Raw genomic sequence first — 22,042 nt, 5'->3', positions numbered from 1 at the left:
GGACTAGTCTGCACACTAAGCTGTAATTTATTCCCTCCAGTTCTCCTACTGGTGTTCGAGAGTACAGTATAAAGAGACATCGACTCAGACTGTGGTCACTCATGTCAGGATTTCCGAACTTGAGCAATCACATGCCAGCGTCCTCCTTCTCATGTGCATCAACCGTTGCATTTTGGTGTGGTTTCCTGTTGTCGGTCCAGTGGTTTCATTTGATAAACAGTTCTGTTCCAAGAAAAAAAAAAAACAAATAAGAATAGACCCGAGACTTTTCACACTTTGGGACGGGCTCTGATTGTTTAGTGCCACTTGAGCTTTATTAATGCCTTTCTGATCTAAAAGAGCTCACACGAACCTTTTGCGGCTCCACGTTATGACTGTTTTCTCTCAGTTGCAAAGGAACAGAAGTTTGACGTTGGTACAGAAACAGCCTCATGATACATGGGACTTCTGGCTGGATGATTGGCTGAAAAAAGGATGAGACTTTGACACAGTGGACCACTATTCACATCTCATTTCCTACAAGCAGTCAGCGTTGGTTTCCTCTAACCATGACTGCCCAAGTCATTTTCATCCAAACAAATGTATAAATGGAAATGTTAGCTGTTAGGTCAGCCACTGAAAATGAAATGTCTCAACAGTTATTTGATGGATTGACATTAAGTTTACTACATACAGCACATTCACAGTGCTCAGATGATGAATCCTAATGACTGTGGTGATCCACTGACTTTTCCTCTAGCACCACCATGAAGATCACGTTTGTTATTTTGGGTGAAATATCTTGACAGCTATTGGATGGATTGCCATGAAATTTGGTAAAGACTTTCATGTCCCCCAAAGGATGAAACTGCAATAGCTTATTAAATATAGCTTATTTTGGCAGGAATACACAGGTCAGTTATTGTTTTGTTGGGCCTTAACAGTCTTCTGAATAATTTTTCTAATGACATTTTGTAAAGCCCTGATTTACAGCCTACTTTATCGACTGCATTACACTCATAATTGTCTATTATTATGACTAATTAATTATTGCATAATGCAGAACATCTCATTTTTCACATGTATGAGCTCAGCCAAGCCAAAGAAATGAGTAGTGATGTGTAGTGCAGCAGTCTAGATAAGACTTGAACAATTGCTTTTGGTGTTTTTCTCTTTTATAATCCTGATTTATTTATTTTTTGGCATTATTACCCTGCTGGCACATATGCAGACACACACACGCACACACTGACACGCCTGCAGAGTGAAAGTGCTTGGCTGATGCCTGTAGAGCCTCCCTCCTCTCTCACATGTTGGGGGAGGCTTCTGGTTACATAACACACAGTGAGCGCTCGGGTTCGTATCAGTGGAAGCAGGGACAGGCGGGGTGAGAAACACACAGAAGTCAGAGGTGGTTTTGGGTCACAGACGGCACAGGGGTTTTTCCCACAATGAGGACTGTCCACTCTCCTCTCCTCTGGTCCTAAGAGATCCCTGGCATTTTGGACCCCCTCCCCCCACCGCAAAGGGATGGGAATGGGAATACGCATACACAACACAAACCCGAACCCTGGATACACACAGCTCCTCCTTCCTCAGCGCTGTGTTTACATTTCTGTGACATGGCTGTGTGAAAGCTGCAGATGAAGGACCATGGAGCATGAGAGAGGAACAGCTGTGTGTGTGTGTGTGTGTGTGTTATTGAGATTGATGAAGTAGTAGGGCTGGGCCGTATGTGAATATTAGCGTATCGTTTTTTTAAAACTTCAGTAGTACCGTGTTGTTATGAATATGACCGTATTGTATTAATGACTTGACCAAATTCCGTTTGTGCCTGTGTAAACCCTGTGCACATGTGTGTATCATACATTTGTTGCATGAGAGAGGATAAAGTGTGGATGCTTGCATGATTTACCCTGAAAACTGTGAACTAATAGTCTTTGCAGGCGACCACAAACATTCCACTTGTCCTCTAATTTCTAAGCATCAGATTTTCAGAATTGGCTCTGGGGTAGCTTCAGCTGCAGTGAAGCAGGATTGCCTTTTTAGGCAGCCACTCGTGGGGGAAAACATTTGTTAAGACTTTTGCCAAACAGCTGTGCTTTTACTTTGAAGGCAAACAAATACAGTCACAGTTTTCACCTATTTCCTAAAAGGAAGACCTCTGATGCTCTGTCGCTGAAGCAATGACCATCATTTAGACTTTATACGTTCTCAGAGTTACAAAATAGCTATAGATGGATATTTACAATGACCGAGCGGATTTTGCTGTAAAAGACAAGGCTTCAGGTAAACTATCATGTCAGCTCATCTCCAGGTCTGCAGTTTGAGTTTTTCCCACTAGAAGGCGCTACTGCACACGTCAGAGTGATGGTGTCACGTCCGTCGCCCTCCGAGACGTGTTGGACACAAATGAGCAAGTCACAAAACCAAGATGTGTGGAAAGTCAGAGGTATTTTGAAGTCCTCACCAGAGACGGAGCTGCTCTGATGCTGTGACTCCCATTGGATCAATCACAATTTATTTGCGAATGTAAATCAGCTGAGTCTCATTCACAGTGAGTCGTAAGTGGCCTCTCCTTTGAACCAGTCACTGTTCGGGTTTTTCCCTCAGACTGCATTGTGCTGGGAATGCAAACATGTATCCCGGTCATGATCAGGTTTTTGATTGGGTTATGTTTTGCGTATGTAAAAGACCTTATCCCGGTTTCAGAAACCTGGATAAGACCTCGTGTCAGTTTTAAAAGAGTGGGAGATATTACCTGGAGTACTCCCACAGAAACCAGAATTCTGGGGCGTGTAAACACCTTTTCCAGGTTTCTGAACCACCTCACAGGGACTGAGATGGTGAGAAATCATGATACACCTGCAGGCAGACAATCATAAACCTGTGAAATCATGAAGGCAGGAATATGAATGAGGTTTAATGATCAAAAACAGGATACAAAGGCACATGTAAAACACTGACAGGCAAGATGTGCACATTTTCTGCTGTTCTGGGAAGTGTTTCATTCGCTGCATTTAGGACCCTTTAACGATAATTTGACGTAACATGCCTATCGAAATTCACGTTTAGCTCTTCATCTTCTCATTTCATTACAGACGAGGAATGCTGCGTAATTTCTCATCAAAGCGAAATGAAAGTTTGCGGATCATCCCAGCAGCTTAGTTGAAACTGAAGCACATCGAGGCTTGTCTGAGACCGCAGAGCTCTCAGTGTGGGCTATTGTCCAACGTGCAGCGTAAACATGCGAGTAGAGCTCCAAAGAAAGCAATTGTCCTAAAAATGAACGAAGCTGCCCGGGGAGAAAGAGGGAGAGGAGGGAGGTGTGGAGGAGAGGAAAGGATGAGTGGCATTCACCGGTGGCCTGACTCACACACACTCATATAGACACAAGGATCTACGCTAGAAGAAACAGCAGAGCTTCCCGTGTGTGCCGAGTGACGACCAACACTCGCTCTGCCCACACGCCCAGCAAACGCAAGATCACACACGCAGAATCATGAATATGAACTATGTGACTATGAATTAAGTGCTACAAGAACAAAATGGAAAGAAGTTTTCTTTCATTCTTGTCAGTTTCACACGTGCACACACACACACACACACACATTCGGTTGTTGCCTGCACAGCTCACATACTGAAGGTAAACACTGAATCACTCAGTCGGCGCAGCCTGTTCCCTCTCACCCAGCAATACTCTGGTCCTCTCCCTGTCTGTCTGTCCTTGACTCACACCCAAAGTGCTGATTTTAACCGCTCTGCTGTCCATGCTGAGCTGGCTGAGCTGGCTGAGCTGAGTGTAATGGGCTGTCTCGAGCTCTAAAGATGCACAGCTGTATATTTAGCCCTGGGTCATTTCCCCAGAGACTCTGCTCTCGGCTACGTTTATCCGTCAGGGGGGAAACTCCCAGCATTGCAAGCTACCTCTGCTTTCCTCAAAGAGTGGGCTGTAATTTGGTAAATTGGTCAAAGGAGCCACTGTGCTCATGTGAAAGAAAGCACATGGCACAGTGCTGGCACAGATGAAGACTCCAGCAGAGCTGTGGGTGAAAGTCTCGCTGATATGCTGTACTTACAGGAGAAAGACACGTGGCTGCGTCCACGGTCGCTCGCCATTCTGTGTGTTTTCGCGTGACAGTTTTTATAAGGACACTTGAACATGTGTAACAAGGCGGAAGGCTCCTGAACTCGGTCCTGTTGCAGATAATTAGTTCCTTTCTGTGAATAAGCTGTGTGTTGCATTCTGGCAGGGATGTACAGCTTAAAATGGTAATAAAGGGAGACTTATTAGACCTCTTTTTATCCAGAAACCTCCTGGACAAGAACTGAATTTGGCTAAACTTTAAGCTCAGCCTTTTCTTTGTAACCTTGTTGTGTTTTTGTCTTTGTAGAGATGTTATACATTCCCTCAAATCTTGTAAAAAAGGTTTTCTAAAGCTAAAAACGTCTGATAAACTTCTGAAAAAGTTCAGATAAACCAGAATAGGCCTAAAATTACCCTGCCTGGTGGACCGTGAGCAGAAGTTTTACAAAATGGATGCCAGTGTCAGTAGATTTTGACACAACACAGCTGTGGTAATGATCCACGACAACTTTCTCCCCTCCCAGATATATTCATTACAAGCTTTGTAGCAGGAAATACTGAACTTCTCTTCCTTCATTTACCCTACTCTTTGTCTATTACTGTGTCTGTCGCTACATTTCTACCACACTGGAGATCAGCAGCCCGTATTTAGCTCCTCTCATGAGAACTTTGTAATATGATGCTCAGATGACTTGGCTGAAGGTGAAGTCATGGCTCAGAGCTAGGGATGTGCTAAGGAGTCAGAAAATCTGAGGATCTACAGTGAAAATGTTTTCTTCCTTTTAAGTTGATAGAACTGCTGTTGGACCGATACACACAGAGTATTGGGCCTGATCAGAGGTGTGTAATTGGAGCTGTAGTGTTGGTGTTGTCACTCTCTGCAGGTGCTGCAGAGCTCTTGGCTGGAGATCTTTCGTAATTGTGTTTAAAGACCATGCAGGATTTTTGTGTACAGCAGTCTGCTCTGTGGTTGCTGGTGTGCCTCAGTACATGCAGGTGCAGTGCAGAAATGCTCAGCTGTTTGACAGAAACTCAGACTTTGTCATTGTAACATCAAGCTGCATGTAATTATGGACAAACACGAGAAACATCATTTTCTCTTTCAGAACTAATAATTAAACTGGTGTGTTTTTTTCCCCTCATGATTCAGGACTCTGCTGTGCATGACTGTCTCCATTGATCCCTCCATTGAGGGGACACTGAAGTCTGACAATTCACGTTAGATACACATTGTGTCAGCCAGTTAGCAAAGGGAGAATAACACAGACGTATGTGTACCGTTAATTTCTGTCTCATAGCTGTCTGTAAATCATTGCTCGTTTTTTGAGGCCTTTGTATGCTGACAGAGGAGGTTAAATAAAATTGGATGCTGCAACGCAGCTTTTTGACTTTCTGGTTTTCCATCCTCCTTAAAGTACTGATGGGACAGCTTGTTCTTGGTCAATAGCAAATACCCACAAGTTCACCAATGTTGAGCTTAACTTGAAAGTTTCATGGATAGATAGATAGATAGATGGATAGATACTTTATTGATCCCTAGGGAAATTCAAGAAAATAAACACACTTTTCAGTGGCCTGCAAAGCCCCCAATGGCGGTGGGGGGGACCTGTCCCGACTGGCGAGAGACGGGGTTACGTCCTGGACTGGTCACCTGACAAAAGACAGACAACCACACATGTGCATACACTCACACCGAGGGCCACAAAAAACAACACAAAAACATGAAAGCCCCTCTCCCAGACCCAGTGTTTGGTTTGTCCATTCTGGGCTTCTGTAGAAACATGACAGGCCTTGTGTAAGCGGACCTGCTGCCTCTGTAGATATAAAAGGCTCATTTTAAGGTAACATCAACACATCGATTCAAAACGCATCAAGATGAAAACATGATGAGAAATATTATATTCCATATTCCCTAAATCCTACACACTGTTGGACCTTCTAAGTGTGTGTTCTCAGGGTTTGATTTACAGCCAGCTTGTAAATGTAGACTTGACTGATGCTGTCTAGTTTTGGACATCACAGCCAGTAGCCTGTTCATCCATTTTGACTCTGAATGCCAGTCTGGGCCCTGAGGATTGACCTCGATTCTCAGCTTCACTGTGACACAGCAGATTCTGACTTGGAGTTTGAACCATTTAATCATTTGAGTCCATGAAACAGACGGTCCATGAAAGCCAAGACCCAGTCCTGGCTTTGAATTTGTACTAAGATGGACATTTATTGTTCATGGCTTGTGAGAACTGCCATGACGAAATGAAAAGTCTTTGATATCATTATGAACCTCAGCGTCACAGTTTCCCTTCAAATGTTTCCTTTGAAGACGTCTAAGAGAAACGTCCAACATTTTGCTGATACACAACTTCCCAGACTTTCTGAGTCACTTGCATGTCCCAACGACAGTTCACACACACACACACACACACACACACACACACACACACACACACACACACTCCGGCCATCTGGCTGCAATTATAGAAAGCGGAAAGACACATGTTAGGATATATCAGTGTGAGAATTGTTTGTGTCTGTTTTCCTTGGTGTGCACACAATAGGGCCTATTTGTGTGAAAATGCTTGCGGCTGCAAAATTTGGCCTTTGAGCAAATCCGCTGTCCACATCCGTCTGGTGTTTCCTTTTTCTTCCATTCACAGAAGTCACCCTGTCCTCCACGTGTCTGATGCACTGCAACACACCTGCCTGGTACAGAAAGCAGATGTCAGTCATGGTCTCACGTTAGGTTAAATCTCTAACTCTGTTGGTTGTCATTCTGTTGGTTATTTAATCACCATTTTCTTGATTTTTTTTTTGGTTTTTTTGGCTGTCTGTAAATGTTGTTATGTTGTAAGTTGGTATGTCACTGGGTAGGCTGGAGTTGAGGTAAAGTTAGGATGATTTTCTGGTCGGTGGTTTGCTCTGGGCGTTTCGACTCTGCACTCTGGGGCCAGCACAGTCAGACTATAATTTGCCCTTTGCATTTACTGTTTATATTCCACTGAAGCTTTCAGAACATCTCCTTGTGGGACTGTCAATGGCAGTTGTTTTCTGCATAAATGTTTTTTTTGTTTTGTTTTGGGTTTTTTTTTCCCAAGTCAGGCACTGGCAAGTTAAAACAGTTGTCTGATTGAATGAGAGCTGATGAAAGAATCTGACCAGGCGCTCACTGCCAACTTTCAATACTTTTTACAGTTTTATGAGCTGTTTGTGGGCATTCAAAAATCATTGAAGTTTAATACCATCCCCCCTGTCATTATTTCATAATTATTTAGATCTCAGTGAGGACAAAGAAGTCACACAGGTGACAGAAATGCGTTATGAGGTACAGTCAAACAGCTCTGAACTGGTGACAAATGGACAACAATTGCCATTAAACTTTTATTCATTAGATAATTTAATTTTTGAGCCTAATGGTCATTTTTGGGCATCCAACACCACAGTGTACATGCTGTGGTACAAGAAGACAAGACTTGCATTGAAATGTTACTTCAGCTAAAGTATGTGCATGTAGTCAGGAAAATATGCTTAAAGTATTAGAAGTGCTGAGTGCAGATTTCCCTGTGAGTGTCGTATTGCTGTATCTGATCTGTTCAGATGGTTCTGACTCCTGCATTAATTTAATGTTGAAGCAGGATTTTGCTGTTGAAGTTTGTCGAGCTGGAGCTCATTTTAAACTTTTTTGCACAGGACTGCAGCTAATGGTTATTTTATATTTTCATTATTTTGTCCAATAACTGACTGATTGGTTGGTTTTAAAAATGCAGAAAATAGTCACAATCATTCAGAGGAAAAGCAGCAAAACGTCACCTCCGACAAGCTGCAGCCGACATGTTTTCATGTTGAAAACTGCCAAAACATCATCACTATAGTTGACATTTCATTTCAATCGTTATTTCAGCTACACTTCTTCAAACTGCTTAATTTACAACAAAACATTTTATAAACTCATTTTTGTACAAATGTTTTTTTTTTTTGGTTTTTTTTTTCGCAAAGAACTGACCAGTGCAAATTTTAGGAAAAAAAAAAAGTGTTTAGGTGCGCTTAGCTACGGTTGCTAGGCTGCATGTTTCCAGGCTGGTCCTTGTTGTTTCTTTCCTTTTAAGTGGTTGGAATGTGATGACATCAAAGGAGTCAAAGTTCTTTTGATACACGTGAACACTGGATCTACTCCATAAATAGGACGTAGATTCCGTTTAATTTCATATCTGAATTTGCAGAACACGTTAGCAGCACTTTAAATCTAAGATGACGTGCAGGAGCATCGATAAAGTGACTCAAAGTGAAACAGCATCAGATAAGATGGAGGATTCGATTACTCTTGTGGAAGTTTATTCCAAAGAAAGCGTCATCTTTACGGTCACAGAAACTATCAAGAACATCCTGGAGGAACAGGCGAATAGTATAAGCGTCATCAATAAAGACGACTTCTCAGAACAAGAATACGAACAGCTTGTGTCCAGCACCTCCCAGGATACTAACGAGGCAACATCGGCGATTGTAAAAGACATAATGGAAGAGCTTGAGTCAGAGAGAGAGTCTGAACCAGAGGCCGAAACATCCTGCTGGAAGAAGGTGGGAAATAAAGTAAAGGCCCTGTTTGCTCTCCGATATGCCAGAGAGTCGATCATTGGGGTCATGGCCAAACTGAAGAAGAGATATGATTGCTGGACACCTGATGAACAGGCATCCCTGCAGCAGATACTTGATGTGGGGGGAGAGCTGGTCCGAGACATGATGTCGTCCATGGAAGATGACGAGATAAGAAAGGAGACAGCAGACACCTCAAGCAGCCAGAAGGAGATCTGTAATCAGCTGGTTGCTGCACTGTTCTGCCACCTCGGACCAAGGCGATTCTACGCAAATTATCTCATGGTGATCCGAGCCGAAGTGGACACATTTTTCAAGCTGATGTGGAACCGGCTCAACCAGGAGACACAAGAACAAGAGGAAAAGAGGAGGATGACTCTAAGCTTAATCAGGAGAGAGGTGGCAGATCTTTCAGCAAACACAGAAGGCCCGTCAGAAGAGAAAAGAGACGCAACAACAGCCACCACTGCTGTCACTGACGAACCAGCTGTCGGTGATGAAGCAGCTGCTTCTGCTATTGAGGAAGCAGCGGAGAGTGAGGAAATGCCTGCTTCTGTTGAACCAGCTATCTGTGAAGAAGCTGATGAAGAGCGGGAACAACTCTGCGATCTGATGGTGATGGCGCTTGTTAACCGGATTCTCAAAGATGACTGGATTCATGTGTCTGTAGATGAACTCAGGAACATCATCACAACACTCAAACAGATGCTCTTGAGGGAGATCGCAGACTCTGACATTATTGTCAAGCCAAGTGGCCGCCGTATCACAAAGATCACCAAGGCGGTAAAGAGAGACTTGAAAAAGAAGATGGTCGACTCAGGGACAGTCCGACTGAACCTGATAATAAAGAACGAAGATCTCTTCAGAGACATAACTGAGGGACTGAAAAAACATCTTACACCAAAGCAGAGCAGGGTTAAGAAGTTTTTCACAAGGTTTATTGAGAGCGTGGTCCAGCCTTTCACTGACTGCTGCATAACTTGCGCCAGAGGAAGGACCATGGCATTCTCAGGTTGGGCGGTATAGAGAGCTGAGGTCCCCCCTCATGTCCAACTGAACACTCTGTGCTACCAGGCTGGTAGCACAGAGTGTTTAACATGGATATGACACAGGACTTCAGGTTTCAGAGGAGCACAGATGCCTCAGTGTTAAACACTGTGGCCTCACAGCATCAAGGTGACGGTTCAATGCCAGGGCTTCATCTTCTTGCTGTGACGAGCCCACTGTGTTCCTCTGTGGAGTTTACTCCGAGTGCTTCGGTTTTCTCCCACTCTTAAATAATAATAATACTAATAAAAAATGAATATTATATATTATTGAGAGCGTGGTCCAGCCTTTCACCGACTGCTCCCTAACTTGTGCCAGAGGAAGACCATGGCATTCTCAGGTTGGGCGGTGTGAACCTTTTCCACATCAGATTATGTCCAAAAAAATATGTTCAAAAAAAAAACCCCAAACAAACAAAAAAGCTTAAATTGAGCAATATTATATGTATATATATGTATATATGTGTGTGTGTGAAAATTTGTCTTCTGGTTTTCAGCATAGACGTGCATGCAAATCAGATTAAGTTGTGCTGGTTGAAAGATCAGATTATTCTAACTGGGCTCATCATGATGAGTTGTTCTAAATGAACAAAGCAGATGGTGGCCAGTGCCGTACTGACGTGTCTTTGAAAGACAACATAAAATAAAGTTTTAGGCATGAAATGCTCACAGTGTGTTGGCAGTATCTGCAGCAGTTAACTCATGCTGTCCTGAACCTTTCAAAGCCACATGGCAAGATGTAAAAGGGCAGATTGGAGAACTTGGGAATACGGTCATCCCAATGGACTCTGTGCTGTATTTACTTTGTGTGCCACCCCACAATGTGAGGGAAAACAAAGATAAAAACTCCACCGATTGCTTGAAAAACATGATCTCAAGTCCACAGAGTGGAGCATGTTTTATTTTATACGTTACTCACATTCAGCCAAATAAACGAAACAAACTCATGTCAACATGGAGGCTTGGGAAGTCTTATGGACATATTAAATAATTTCTTGATATTTAACAGAGTAAAAAGCATATATACATTGTAGTGAACAGATTAATGGGTAATCGAAGTAATCTTCTGTTGCAGCACTACAGTGAACTATTCACTGAATTTTGACTGTGCTGTGAGCTGGAAAAGATGCTCGATGTTGATGTTGTACTGTGACGGGATCCTCATTTAGTGATCACAAAAGATCCAACTCACATGCACTCTTTGCTGTATCTTTTGTATTGTATTTCAAGTTTCAAGTTCTTTGTTTCATTTAGTCCGTAACATCTGTGCCTGTATGGAGGTCTGCGGAGAGCCGAGCCCACACCAGCTCATGACATCACGGTTTTCACCCTGATGTTTTCTTCTTCTGCTCTCTGCCTGTCTTTACCTTCATCTTTCTCCTTCTGTGCTCCCAAGCCAGCCTGTCCCTCTATTTCTTCTCTTTAATCTTCTTCTTTTCCCTGTCCCCTTTTTCTCTCCAGCCTTCCCTCTCTCTCTGACCATAGCTGTATATGGCGCTGAATAAGAGAGCTCCACGGATGGACTCTCTGGTCTTGGCTAATGGAAGTAGACTTGTCTCTTCGTGTAAATATTTGCACAGAGGGATTATAGATGGTCCCACGCATTCAAGGTGGAGCCCTGCTCTGCTCCAGGCCACATTAGGGCAAAGAATGGCGCTGAGTGTAGCTTCCACATAGCATGAGAGCAGATGATGTGACGTGACACAACATAACATAACATAACGTGGTGATAAAATGTTGCGGGTGTTGACCTCTCTCGTTTTTTCTGTTCCCGTCTGTCTTTTCTGTGCAGGCACCGAGCAGCGACCTCCCTCTCAAACATGTAGACACCATGGTGAGTTTCAACCTGCATGACGTTTTTGTCTTTTCACCTCACTCACTATTCACTCTCAGGTCCAGTCGCCTCTTTGGTTTACGTTACTGAGTCGAAGGAGTCGATTACTCTGACTCTGTGACGCAAGCAGACTGATCATGAGGACGGTGGCTTTTTTAGTTGCCATACACCTAATACACCATAAAACAGCTGATACCTTTATCAGTCAATTGCTTTGAAAAACAACAACAACTTGATACATAACAGTCTGTGAATCATTCATTTGTCCTTTGAAGTGTGCGTTGTTCTCTGTCTGCAGTTTGGACTGGCCTTATCCAGCACAAATCTAATCAACTCGTGGAATTTCCAAAGAAAAATTTCCACATATCGTTCACATAAAAGACACGTTCCAGCTTCCAACATGGTGACTTAAAGTGCTGTGTTGAAACAAGACAATCAGGGATTCCTGTGCTGGGCATCAAACCAGGCTGCTGCCTCCTGTTAGATGCTTCTCCTTGACTGTCTTCAAAGGTACATCCCTCAGTGTGAGCCTGAGGGCGTCACACTGAGGGATGAGCTGCTGATTCATCTGTGGGATGTAACGTGATGCAGAGTTTTCTGCTGGCGTCTCCTGTGGTGCACACACACACGCACACACACACATGTGCTGGAAGGCTAAAGGTGGAGGTCAGCTACAGAGTGCTGAAGTTCGTTAACAAACTGACATGGTTTTAGAAACTCTTAAACTCAAGTCAGATAGACACAAAAAGTGATGCAAATCCTGGACAAAGTACTGGATTGTAGTGCTGTATGTACAAACGTAAATAGTAAATAATAATTCAGTACATTTATATCCACAACTTCAAAGTCATCTGATGTTTGTTTTTTTGTATTGCAAGTGTAAGCGTATATACATTATGATTCACCACACGCAACCTTTTGCAAACTTCAATTTGCGGCCGTACATGCTGTTAGATAATTGACTCGATCTCCATGGGTTTTTGCCCTGGATGTATTGGATGGGAGCCCAGACGTCCCAGGTAGTGATGGGTAATAAGACACCAATTGCACACTAATTGTCCACATGTGGTTGTTTGAGAAAAAGTGATGGAACTTTATTGAAATGGTTAATCCCACTCCTCCATACGTGTGTGTCAGGTCAACATGTCAACATGTGCAGAAATTGCAGTACACATGTTGGCCATCGACTTCAGGCGTCGATGACACAACTTCCTGTGAGTTGTATTTTGTCTGGGAAAGGAAGGATCAAGTAACCGATTTAGAGTTGCCACCCAAAGCTAAGTATCCACTTTCTCCACAAGGACCAAAATAAACACAAACTTACCAGCGTTTGTGTGTGTGTGTGTGTGTGTGTGTGTGCGTGTGTGCGTGTGGGGGGCTGCTTGCGTTGGCATTTCCTATGTTATTCTTCAGTTTTTCCTGACTGCGTATACAGAGGATCACCAGCTTCTCTGCTTCTGTCAGGAAACCATGCAGGAGCTGACTGGGGTTATCAATTTTTGGTCTGCTTACTAACTAATGTGCAGAGTCTGAAACGCACACTGATTATAAGTCTGTATTCTGTCGGTGTGTTGGAGTGTGCATGAGTTTATGTCTGCGTGTGAGTGCAGCTGCTACTGTCTGGTCATGGGCTTTTGCTGTGTGGTTACGCCGTGACGTCTGGGAGATGTTTGGCCCACCTCGGAGCATCGAAGAGGATTTGTCTTATGACTACATGAGCTTCTCTCGCTTCACTGGAGCAGCTTGTAGCTCGGATGGTTGGGTGTTTGTCTGCTTCTTCACTTTGGTAATTCTTGCTATTTACTTTCTGGATGTAGACATTAAAAATGGACTCTGTTATTAAGTCACAAGGTGGCTTTGTGAAGGAGCAACTTTCTGCAGCCTTTAAAAAGTACCGACATGACATGTAGAATGAACTTCGCTCCAATCTTGGTGACTCTTCTTGTATTTGTGATGGAAAGTCTCATAGGAATAAGATTTTACAGTTGAATCCACACACATTTTAAAAAAAAATGACATAACACACAAAGCAATGAAGAGTTACAGTCAGCTGATTTATGTGTGAGTGTGTTTGTGTGTATACAAATGTGCTTCAGACCCCACATGTTCACCAAAAGACACAGAGAGAGAGAGAGAGTTTTCAGTTGCAATTTAGATCAGTACACAGATATGAAGGAGAGGGAGGGAAAAGTTGAATATGAGGGGAGATAACGTGATGGGAGGCTGAGGGGGAGGGTGGCCAGTGCACAGACAGAGAGGGGAGGAAAGAGAGAGCGAGAGAACACAGATCGGGCAGAAGGACGAGACGAGGAGCGCTGTGGAGGAGTCTGGTCTGAGCTGGAGCATGCAGTGGCCCGCTGCAGGCAGCTCCCCAAAATAGAGCCCTTGGTTTTTGTTTTTTTTTTTTTTTTTCCTTCCCTTTCTTCTTCTTCCCCTTCTCGTCCTCCGCTGCTCAGAGAAAAGGGAGAGGTTTCACAGAGGAATCATCACTGCCGGACAGAAAGCAGTGAGAGGCAGAAGGAGCTCCGAGGAGATGAACCGAGGAGGCTCTTTGAGAAGGCGGCTCTCCTCGCTGAGGGGGGCATGGCGATGGAGTACGGGCTACCTTTTCAGGAAGGTAGGGCGCGATGGAGGGGCGCACGGATAGACGGCTGGATGGATTTAGTCAACATGGGTGTTGTGGCTTGTACCTTTCTTGTCCGCTCCTTCATCGCTTGTTTTTTTTCTTTGTTATGGAATAGTTTCTCTCGTCTCCTCCACAGACTTTTACCAGCCCCCAACGTCTTTTGCCCTCCTTCCCTCCCCCCTTTGCTCCCCTGCTCTTTCTCAGATGGTTAATTTGAATGGCCTGCTTGTAAAGTCAACCTCCACAGATGGTTTTCATCTGGAAACAGGCCTGCTGGACCCCCCACTCCAGTTCCCACCTCCTCCCCCTCCTCCTCACCCACTACCTCGTCTCCCCCCTGTTCTTCCCAACACAAGTTCTGAAAGGAGCGAAGCAGGTCTCAGGGAGCAGATTGTGTGATGTTCAGAGCTAATGTTGAGGTTTCGGTCCACTGCAGAGCTGCCACACAGGGATAACGCTTTGGACATAAGAAACAAATGAAAGTATGATTTTTATTGTTGCTTCTTAAAATATTGCAGCTGTGATGTGGAAATGGAGCAACAATGAACTCAAGATTCACTAAACTTTATTGCTACACAATACGCTCTTTTCATAGCATCACAGTAGTTGAACATCATGATGTTTCTCAGTGACGAAAACATCAATGTGACCACAAAGAAAGTTCTTGTCTCGTTGCTGACCGTAGCGTCATTGTGACACTTTGATTTAGCCAGCTGGTTGCACTTTAACTTAAACATTGTGGCTCATAAAATGCTCTGCACACCAATTCAGACTAATTTGAAGCAAAAACTATGAATTAACTGCCATTTTTGCAGCACAATATAAACACGGTCTCCCCAAGACTCTCTCCCAGTCTCTAATTAAGATATTTGTTTGCATGCTGGTTGAACTGGTGGCACCATGTAACTCGTGCTGGCGTTCAGCTACCGACGTTTCTCAGATATGTTTACCTTGCTGAGGATGTTTTGATCACCTCTCAGTGGGCCTTTTAAGAGCGTTTTGGACTCTCTCATGTCTCATAGCTCCACTTTAGCGCTCTTAACCCTCTTCGTGCTCTGCGTCTGCCTCTGAACCCTCTCTGTTAGCCCGTTTCTTGCTCATTCATCTTTGTCCTCCTCTGGCGACTCTGCACTTTATAGCAACTTGCAACATACTGAAACGTTTAGGCCGAAGCACAGACAGAAAGTGGGGGATTTGCTTCGTATAGCCTCAGTCGAGCCACGGTCCCATGTGAATACTTGGGTGGAAGATAGAGCAAAGGCATGAAAGTGGATTTGCTGGGAACACAGCTTTATGTCCATTTTTGTGCAAGTGTATGGATGGATATTCATTCAGTCCACTGAGATAAAAGTAAATCTGTTTTTCCCCGCAGGAAATGGTCAAACTGTAGCCCTGCTGTATGCATGTAGCCTCCTTTTTTTTTATTTCCAGGACAGATTGTGCCAGTGTGGGCTTAGAAAGTTATGTACTCCCATTATCATTTCAGTATATTTCCCTGTAGCTCCACCAAGACTGCAGAATTCAGTTCAGCTGCAGGGGTTCAGTGAGCTGAAGGAGAAACTTTCTATAAAGCAGAGAGAATCTCTCGCATTCGTTCATCAGCGCAGTCTGATGTACTGATGTTCTCTTTTGATGTCAAGTTAAATCTCCTGGCTGGATATGTTTCATTAAGGTGTATTATTTACATTTTAAAGATAAAGTTGCTAAAAGATGTGAGACGTCTTTTCTCGTTTATCTGTGCAGCCTCATTTGAATGAACTTCCTGCCTGCTCGGCACCAGGGCCAATAGACTCACTCCAAGGGGGAAAAAGATCTCAGGGAGACATTTAAAAAAGTGTTTGGTTTGCACCAGCGACTCATCCTCAGAAATTCCCAAACTAGTTTTTGGTGTCACAATTTTTTTTTCTTTACAGCCGACTTGCAGTTTTTACGTGCTACTCTCAGTGTATTGCAAAATGAAAACAAATGTATTATTTATAATATGTAATTATTTTTTATTTATTAGCACATTTTCCCAAAAATCAAAATGTGCTCGCTGACAGACAGTCAGGCGTTAGGAGGGCAGAGCAGGCTGAAACTCATCCAGTGGTGCTCTTGACACTGGTGGTTAGCCAGCCAGTCTGATCTAATGGATGATGATGGATATCCCCCCCATGTGAACAAGTCCACATGACCTCTGACCTCCCCTCCGGCTGGTCTGAGGGGGAGGCGAGGCAGGCGAGGCCTAGTGGAGCCAAACACAGTCCATCACCTTCAGCCACACTTCCTCTGTGAGGGCTTCTCTGTTTTGCCATGTGACATCCCCCTCACATGGTGCTGCACGGGGGAGCCCCATGGCAAGGTGCATGTAGGCACTTCTGAAGAGCAAAAAGTTGAACTTAGGTTTAGTTTTAGAGGGATGAATCCAGTTTCAAACTACATGCAGCTGCCTGTTATGATGTCATACATCACAGCTTTGGAGCAAGTTGGTTCTTACACGTGTTTTACCTCATTCAGGTTCATTTCAGCCATGCTGAGTACTGGTTTGCTGAAGATATCCCGCTCACTGAAATGGAAAGTATCTGCAGAACTTTTGTAGCTCCTAAATTATACTACAAACTCTTCTAAATCTGTCATATTTTATGGACTTTATATATGGAAGTCTTAACACAAAAAATAACAAACAACCTTAACAAAGAACGGTTAGAAATAAAACTGGTGATGCTGAAGTGGTCTCCAACAAACTCTGGTGTTGGACATGTGGTATATTTTCATGTCTTGTCACTGTGAGTATATTTAAAGTACTGTTCGTATGAAAATTATCGGCATGGGCCACTGGTAAAGTTGGTGTGTTTCTCTTTGTGTTTTGCAGGGCTCAACAAAATCCTCCAAGAGTGTGGAGTCACGGCGCAGACCATCAAGGTAGGAGCTTCTCCTCTCTTCTGTTCTCTCAGAAGGAGGTGAAACAGATATTAAGCACAACGCTATGCATCCTCCATCACATCCAGCTTGAAGCTTTTTACATGAAAAGCTTAGATGTAATGTGATACCTGCTGATGTTAGCAGGGGAATTAGTGAAGCAACATGCCCCGCCATTGAACTGGACCTCACGCTGCTTTGTTGGACAAAAAGATATTTGGTGTCAACACCTCTCACCTCGGTCTGTAGGGAGTCGCAGATGTTGTCAGTTGTGCAATTAATGTGTAAAACCTGACACCACAACGGTTTGTGCTGTTGGGTTTGAGTGACAACTTGACTTCTTCTCTGCAAACCAAAGAGCTGACACGCGGTTATCGAGACAGTTCAGCGAGCGAGACATCAGGACATGCAGATCAGTCAAACATGTCCACTCAGGATTCTTTTTATCTGCTTATTGCTTCTGATTGTACGTGAACGCACCGCGTGTCATTCATTTCTGATGTTCCACTGTTGCAGAAATTCTTCATTGTGTAGTGCAGGTTTTTTTTTTCATTCAATTTAATATGCAAATTTGGAAACAGTAAGAGCAGTCAGTGGAAGAGCTGAGATATGACTTGCAGGTTGCAACTTGTCTCATTTCTACAGCTCATCTCCAAACTACACCTTTGAACCAATAAACATTTACCTGAAGACGCAGCTAAGGCTCAGTGAAGCACATGTACAATACGAATTTCAAGTTTGAAGTTCCCGTTTGCATATTAACGGTTTGAAGTTGCTGTCTTGTTCTCGGGAATATTTACTCTGTTGCTCAACAACAACGTGCAGGTAGAGCTCTGATCAAACTGAGCTGCTTTTTCTGTTGGGTGATGGTCGCTTGGGGACAGCTGAACACGTTTTATCACCTTATGAAAGTTTTTATGCTAAGCATTTAAAAAAAAAAAAAAAAAAAAACCTTCTGGACAACCAACAGATGTAAGTGGGATCATTGTCATCACTACTGGTGGTAAAGTCACCAAAGTGAGTTGCTGATTCAGTCCCAAACACCAAAACGTTGAGCTAAAACGGCTGTGAGGGTTCATGGATAGAGAATAAGCGATCTTGTGTTGACAAACTGAGTTCAACCCAGACTGATCACTGACCCCTGAGATCATGAGAAACTGCAGGTATTCAGCATCAGGAAGACTGATGACACAAGCTGGGATCAAGGAGGCCTGTCAGTATTTTAAACAGAAGAGACACAAGTCCCGCTTGTCCCACTTTTATTACTGAGAAGTATCTGGCGAGATTTTTTACGGCCTAAATGTCTCAGGTTTCCTAATAAAACATTCTCGATTCAGTTGGTGTTTTTCCAAACGCACAAATGAGATCACTGCAGCGCTGAAATTGAGCGTGTGGAGATAATGCGTCATTCGTCAAATGCGATCTGCAGGGGAGAAAAAAAAAGGAGCAATCGCTTCATCTCTGCAGCTGATGAGAAGCAGGTCGGAGCTCAGCCGGGCAGCTCATGCTGGTGGATCTGGAACAGCACCAAACCACTGGTCTGCATTGGCCCTGACTGCACCCAGAGGCCTGAGATGTGCAAATGCAGAGACAGAGACAGAGATGCAAACTCAAAAAGGATAAAAACAAAGGAACAGAAGTTGTGCCTAATCAGGAACCTAAAAAGCTTTTCAGGCAAAATCCAAAGTAAGATGTTTGTCGAGACACATGAGGGAGAACATGTGTGACGTATCAGCTGCTCTTCTATCACTAGTGATGAATAATTTCCAGTAAGCAGCTTTTGAGTGGGTCCAGATGTACAGCGCAGAGCAGGTTACAGTATTTGTACAGTGAACCTGAAGAGATCTTTTCTCCCAGACATATGAGCAATTTCCTGTGGGGCTTTTCACAGCTGACAAATATGGGAAATATGCTGCAGTCTGGGCGCTAAGGGCCCAGACACCTCTCCCTCAGCCTCCCCGCCTCACAGCCCACGTCCTCTGTAGAGATTTTAAAAAAGATCAGATCAGCTCGGCCACCTAAAGGAGTTCAGCCCGAAATGAAGAATCTGCCGTGGTCTTTTCAAAGTAGGAAGAAGCTGTTGAAATTAAAGCAGTAGTTCCGCATTTAGAAAATATACCTCAAGTCAGATGAGAAGATTAACTCTCATATTTGTCCAGTAAATACGCAGCAGCAGCCAGCGGCTGGTTAGCCTGGCTTAGTACAAAGACCGCTAACGGCTTGTTTGGCTCTGTCCAAAGCTAACCGAAATGTAAAAGTTAGAGATGGGTTATGTGCAGGACTGGTTCTTGGTGCTGATGGGGACCAGGTAGGAGCCAGGCTAGCTGTTTCCCTTGTTTTCTAGTCTTTATGCTAAGCTTATGCTCAGCTTTATGCTGATTTTTATCACTGGCCAAACTCTAAAGAAAATCTAAAACATTTCTCACAAGTAGTATCATTTGTGGCAAGTCATGACGACAATGAGATGAGTGTGAGACTCAATTACAGATCAATTAAGAATTTCGACTCTGAGGTGGTTGAAGAGTAAGCGACTGAGTTATTTGGACTCTTCCTTTACAGTTACTTCCTCTTTTTTCAACTTCATCTGACTGAAATCACATCTCGGCTAACTTTGTTTTTCCACATCAGCGACGATCACGTTTGGTTTGGTCTGTGATGCACACACGCAGAGTAAACTTTATGCTGCAGTGTTGTCCTAATCTGACGTGTTTGTCTACTTAATCATGTTGTCCTCGCTGAGTTTCCTCTGTCATTGTCAACTCTTGTTTAATGCAGGGGAGAGAGTTTACACTTTGGAGACAAATTTGAACCCCTCCGGGACTAAATGATGCCTCTGTGGACTTAGTATTCATGTGGTGTTTTTCTTTTCCGCATCAGGTTTGTTGTTGTTTGTTGTAGACTGTTGTGTTCAGCTGAATCTGGAATGTAATTTACGTAATTTGCTGCATTAAGGACGCATGACTTTCAGTGTAACAAGCAGCAACGCCACTGTTTTATGCCTTGGCTCCAAATTAGCAACTCTTTGGACTGATTGGGGTTAAAGTACAGAATAACCTGAAATCCCGTCATAATACTGCTGTTGTCTTGTGACATCTCAATGAAAGAAACAAGTGTTTCCATATTAAATCACAGGAATGAATCACGCGGCGCTGACTTCATCTGTATTAAACATTTCCACCAGAGGATTTTTGGAAACGGATATTTTTTTTAGGGGATGATGAACAATTCACATACTTTACTCTTAAAATAACACAAAGGAAAATGTTAATATAAAGAAGAGCTTATTGCCTTACTGAGAGGAGGATCCATCACTTGAGTTTGTTTTTTTTAATAAGATGTATGGTCATGGATAAAACCCCTGTGAAGACATGGTACATAGAAACAGAGAAGGTCTTAGCATAGCCTTGTCCCGGGTGTGCTATGCTTAAAGTGATCACACACTGGCTGACCTGATGTTTATAAATCACATGTGCTGCATTACTTCTGGATATTAAGTTCCATGCTGTCTTTTGCGGTCCAGCAGCCCACCTCGGTCTTGGAGCTGTGGAGCTGCTGATATGCAAAATTGCTCAGAGCAGTTCAAACAAGCCAACGCTGTGGGGTAAAAGCTTCTCTGCCTGTCCGACAGGAGTGCGAGTCTGCTGCAGGCCCTGGAGGAGAACTACGAGCTGGACCTGATCTACATCACAGAGAGGATCATCTCCGTCTCCTTCCCCAGCAGCGTGGAGGAGCAGAGCTACGCCGCCAACCTGCGGGAGGTGGCCTCCATGCTGCGCTCCAAACACGGCCACAACTACCTGGTAGGTTTGATCCTGGCAGGAATTGAACTTTCAGTAACTTGGAGAATGAAAGAGGCAAAGAGCGTTCAGGCAGGGACATGAGAGCTGACCTCAGTCCCAACCGCACATCTGCACACATTCACTCAGCAGAGCGCTTATGTAACATCTGTGTGCGTCCCTTTACGTCTGTGTGTGTTGTTGTTGCAATCTGGTCTTCACTTGCCAGTGGCTGCTGCTACACGTCATGCTGAAACCTCACCACCCAAACTCCCAGCCTTCCACTGTAGTTTATAGATTTAAAGGGACAGTTCACCCCCTAACTGTGTCTTGGCTTGAGCTGTGAGTTTTGGAGATATCGGCTGTAGAGACGCCTACCTTATGAAATTACATCCTGTTTTAATGGCTTTTTTTTTTTATTTTTTTGGTTTTTTCCAAGTAATCTAAAAGTAATCAGTACTCAGATTAGATTCCTGTTATAATCCGAGCACATTACTAATTCCTCAAAGTGCCATGTAATTTGTACTCAGTAACTGACTACAATTCAAAGTAGTGTGACTCAACCCTGATTACTCTTCTGCGTCAGTACGATGTGATGGTAAATATATCTAATTATATTGTTTATTTTTACTTCTGTGTTAGCTCTTCAACCTCAGTGAGAAGCGCTATGACATCAGCCAACTTAATCCAAAGGTAAACCCAACAGCCTCCCCTCCTCCACCCTCCCCTCCTCTCCCCTCGCTTTCTCTCACTGACTGACAGTCTCTCTCTGCTCTCCTTTGTCAGGTGCTGGACTTTGGTTGGCCTGACCACCATGCTCCAGCCCTGGACAAAATCTGCAGTATCTGCAAGGCCATGGACACCTGGCTGAGTGCGGACAGCCACAACGTGGTGGTCATTCACAACAAGGTGAGGCTAAGAGCCGAGCGGATGCCATGAGAGTGGGGCGAGTACGTAGGCAGTAGGTGGTGCTCGCCGGCTGCTCTCAGGACCCTCACTTCCCCTGAGGCTGCAGCTGTTTGCTGTGTGTGTGTGTGTGTGTGTTTCTGTAATGATGTCCTCCCTCCCTGAAACACCGACATTCAGGGCGGTGTGTTTGTGTGACAGAGTTTGCCTCTTTCTGTGCTTGTTTGGGTTCGTTTGCGCTGGACGAGGGTTAGGAAAGCGCAAATTAGGGGGTTAAGTCGCTCCACTCATCATGGCTACTTAAGT

General features: G+C 43.9%; 1 protein-coding gene across 12 annotated transcripts in view; it reads left to right on the top strand.

Annotated features, from left to right (window-relative positions):
* Positions 1-22,042, top strand: part of tns1b (tensin 1b) — a 146,428-nt gene that overhangs the window by 80,773 nt on the left and 43,613 nt on the right. For 11 of the 12 annotated variants that reach the window (XM_046403346.1, XM_046403351.1, XM_046403350.1 and 8 more), the window contains 5 exons: positions 11,489-11,530; positions 17,008-17,057; positions 20,683-20,854; positions 21,473-21,523; positions 21,617-21,739. In XM_046403346.1, the coding sequence (XP_046259302.1) occupies positions 11,489-11,530; positions 17,008-17,057; positions 20,683-20,854; positions 21,473-21,523; positions 21,617-21,739 (438 nt within the window). Of the gene's footprint in view, positions 1-11,488; positions 11,531-13,797; positions 14,148-17,007; positions 17,058-20,682; positions 20,855-21,472; positions 21,524-21,616; positions 21,740-22,042 lie in introns of those variants that run through there. The other variant, XM_046403355.1, reaches the window with a different exon arrangement.

The sequence above is a fragment of the Scatophagus argus genome, chromosome 11 (assembly GCF_020382885.2).
Source record: "Scatophagus argus isolate fScaArg1 chromosome 11, fScaArg1.pri, whole genome shotgun sequence".
Taxonomy (NCBI): domain Eukaryota; kingdom Metazoa; phylum Chordata; class Actinopteri; family Scatophagidae; genus Scatophagus; species Scatophagus argus.
This window is presented reverse-complemented; position numbering and strand designations above follow the sequence as displayed.